Here is a 2,724-nt window from a genome sequence, read left to right as displayed (position 1 = left end):
ATTGGAAGAGAGAGTACGGGTGGTAAATGAGCAACCCTATACCGACTCATCCCGTCAAGAAAAGTGATATAAAAATTCTATCCCGCCTTGCTTTTTGATGGGCTGGCAGGTTGGCCCCTAATTTTTTTTTACTTTGGAAAAACTTTTAAAAAATATATCAAGTTCATTAAAATAAAAATAAAATTCATAACTTAATAATCAATCAACTATAAGAATTACTTGATAAACTTCTAAGCATATATAAAAAATTAACTTAAAAATACTTAATTTTTTTAGGCAAGTAGTTTGAGAAAAGGTGAGTTCTATAGTGCCTTTGTTATGGTGCCTAAATTGTCTAACTTCCCTTTTAAAGTAAAAAATAAAATGTTTAAAGTAAAATGTAAATTATGTAAAATTTATTAAGTATTATTTACTATTAAATATTATTTATATCTTTTTTAATAACTTAAGTGCAAAGTAATAGGCACTATAGCATTCACCTTAAGAAAAAGGTGGAGTCTAATTCAAGAATCAAAATAAAGGAATTGATGGTAAAGACACACAAAAAATGGAATCTGAATGTGACTAAATCGATGGCAGCCAAAACCAAACAAGGAGGCATTAATTAAGCCAAATTTAGGGTGCATTTAGAAAACAATAAAAAAGAATTAATGATTATTGTGTTGAACTTCTAAAAGTAAATCCAGGTTCATCTGTTGTCCTCAAAGTGATTCGATCCCCAAATTTTGCTCCAGAAATCCAGAACTCATAATTGATAAGCTACTGTATTTTCCATAGACTGTATGTATATTTCGATACATACAAAAAAAGCTTCCAGCACTATATTGTGAAAAAAAAAGAGAACTTCTATAACTATTTGAAAATACAAAATAATTTTTCATTCTTATCTCTCTAACTACTTCACTTCTATTTCTTAAATTAATTTCGTTCAAATGCACGAAATTTTTATTGATTACATATTATACGCATACAAAGAGATTTTTAGCAAATAACTTTTGCCGTAGCAACATGAAAGGGAAAAGGAGTGTCTGCCCATGAATATGTGAAGGTAACAGGATGGTACATAGTTACTGGGTAACCATCGTTGATAAGACAAGTGTTTCCCTGAATTTTCAAAATTGCAGGGTTAATAGACTCCTTACTTTTAAATCCTGAACAACTTAGAAGGACATTAGCGAATTTACATGGACACTCGGTGGTTAACCAAACTCGAAACTCTTCCGTTCCATTTATTTTGCCCTCAGATTCCTGCTCAAGCTTAAGACCACTTAATTGGCACTCGCCATAGCCTGAGATATACATATAGTTGCACCAAAATAACAAACAAATTAAAATCATTAGTCGTAACAAAAATACTATATACACAAAAAAAAAAAATCAATCTTTAAATTAATTATAGTTCTGTGTGTGTGCATATATATAGAATCTGGAATTTTCATGTTAACCATAAAATGAAAAAGAAAAAAAGAAAAAGAAAGAGGGAGTAGAAATTCATGCATTTGAAAAGTGAAAAGTAATTACATTGAGAAATAAAGGCAAGAAAGAAAAATATGCTGATAAGTGTGATAACTTTGTTGTTCATGGCACCCATTTTTTTCTTCTGAAAAATCAGTGCTTCAATGAATTTGAACTTATCTAATGTATTTCAACATTCTTTTGGGGTGTGTCTTTTATAGTTACACACAATTTTATCTAAAATTAATTACTATTACATATTTTGAATAAATTAAAATTAAAATATTAAAATTTAAATAATTGATTATTTTACTTGCAAATTAAATATACAGGTTTGAAATTAGGGAGAAATAGAATAACTTGATTTTTCAAACCTTATAAAATTTCACGTTTTTGATCTTGTTTGGTAAAACTTGTATTTTTCTAAGTCCATTTATTACGGTTGAATTTTGAAAAATAATTTTATAAAAATAACTTTTAAAAAATGCAAGTAACGACTTCAACGTAACACAACCCTGTCCCTTTTATGCAAGTCTAAAAAAAGTATGTTTTTTGTTCGTAACCTTTATAATTTTTTTTAAAAATATTCTTAATATTTAAAAACTGCAAGTATAAATAAATAATATTTTTAAGAGGAATTATCCAAATCAGTCTCCAAGATTTAAAAACCGATATTTTAGTTCTCAAGAATAATGAATACACAAAAACATCGTTAAAGTTTTATTTCGGTAGACAAATTAATCCCAATTAATTTTTCAGCGGAGTAATTACCCAAATCAGTTCCCAAGAATTTTAAAATCAGACATTTTAGTCCCAAAAAAAATTAATACATAAATCAATCTCTAACATTTTTCTCTGTCATACATAACAGTCTTCTGTCTATTTTTTGGCATGACTCACTAAATTCTTCAAGTATTTATTAGAAAACGAATATTAATAGATATTATAATCAAATTAACTTTTAAGCATATATATTTAGTTTGGAGTTAGAGAATACTCAACATAACAAAATGAAACGTACAAACAACAAGACATGAAACTAAACAAATCACAATAATATGCTTTTAATTTAAAAAATCTATGAGACTTATTACATCTCTTTTTGTTAGATTTGAAATTGTGTATGCAGTGACGATGGTTCAATAACAATTTTTTTAAAAAAAATACCACCATATTAAAAATCAAATAGATTTAACTTAACCTTAAAAGTTAATTTGATTATAATATCTGCTAATATTCTTTTTCTAATAAATACTTAAAGAATTTAGT

The 2,724-nt window shown here is 26.9% G+C and overlaps 1 protein-coding gene across 1 annotated transcript; it reads right to left on the bottom strand.

Annotated features, from left to right (window-relative positions):
• Positions 887-1,685, bottom strand: LOC107642065 (uncharacterized protein At1g05835-like). Its single transcript, XM_016345386.2, has 2 exons — positions 1,522-1,685; positions 887-1,289 (listed from the first exon to the last, which is right to left on the bottom strand). Exons 1-2 carry the CDS (start codon positions 1,589-1,591, stop codon positions 982-984), a joined length of 378 nt encoding a protein of 125 aa, XP_016200872.1. The 5' UTR covers positions 1,592-1,685; the 3' UTR covers positions 887-981.

Source organism: Arachis ipaensis, chromosome B05 (assembly GCF_000816755.2).
Source record: "Arachis ipaensis cultivar K30076 chromosome B05, Araip1.1, whole genome shotgun sequence".
In the NCBI taxonomy this organism is placed as follows: Eukaryota; Viridiplantae; Streptophyta; class Magnoliopsida; order Fabales; family Fabaceae; genus Arachis; species Arachis ipaensis.
This window is presented reverse-complemented; position numbering and strand designations above follow the sequence as displayed.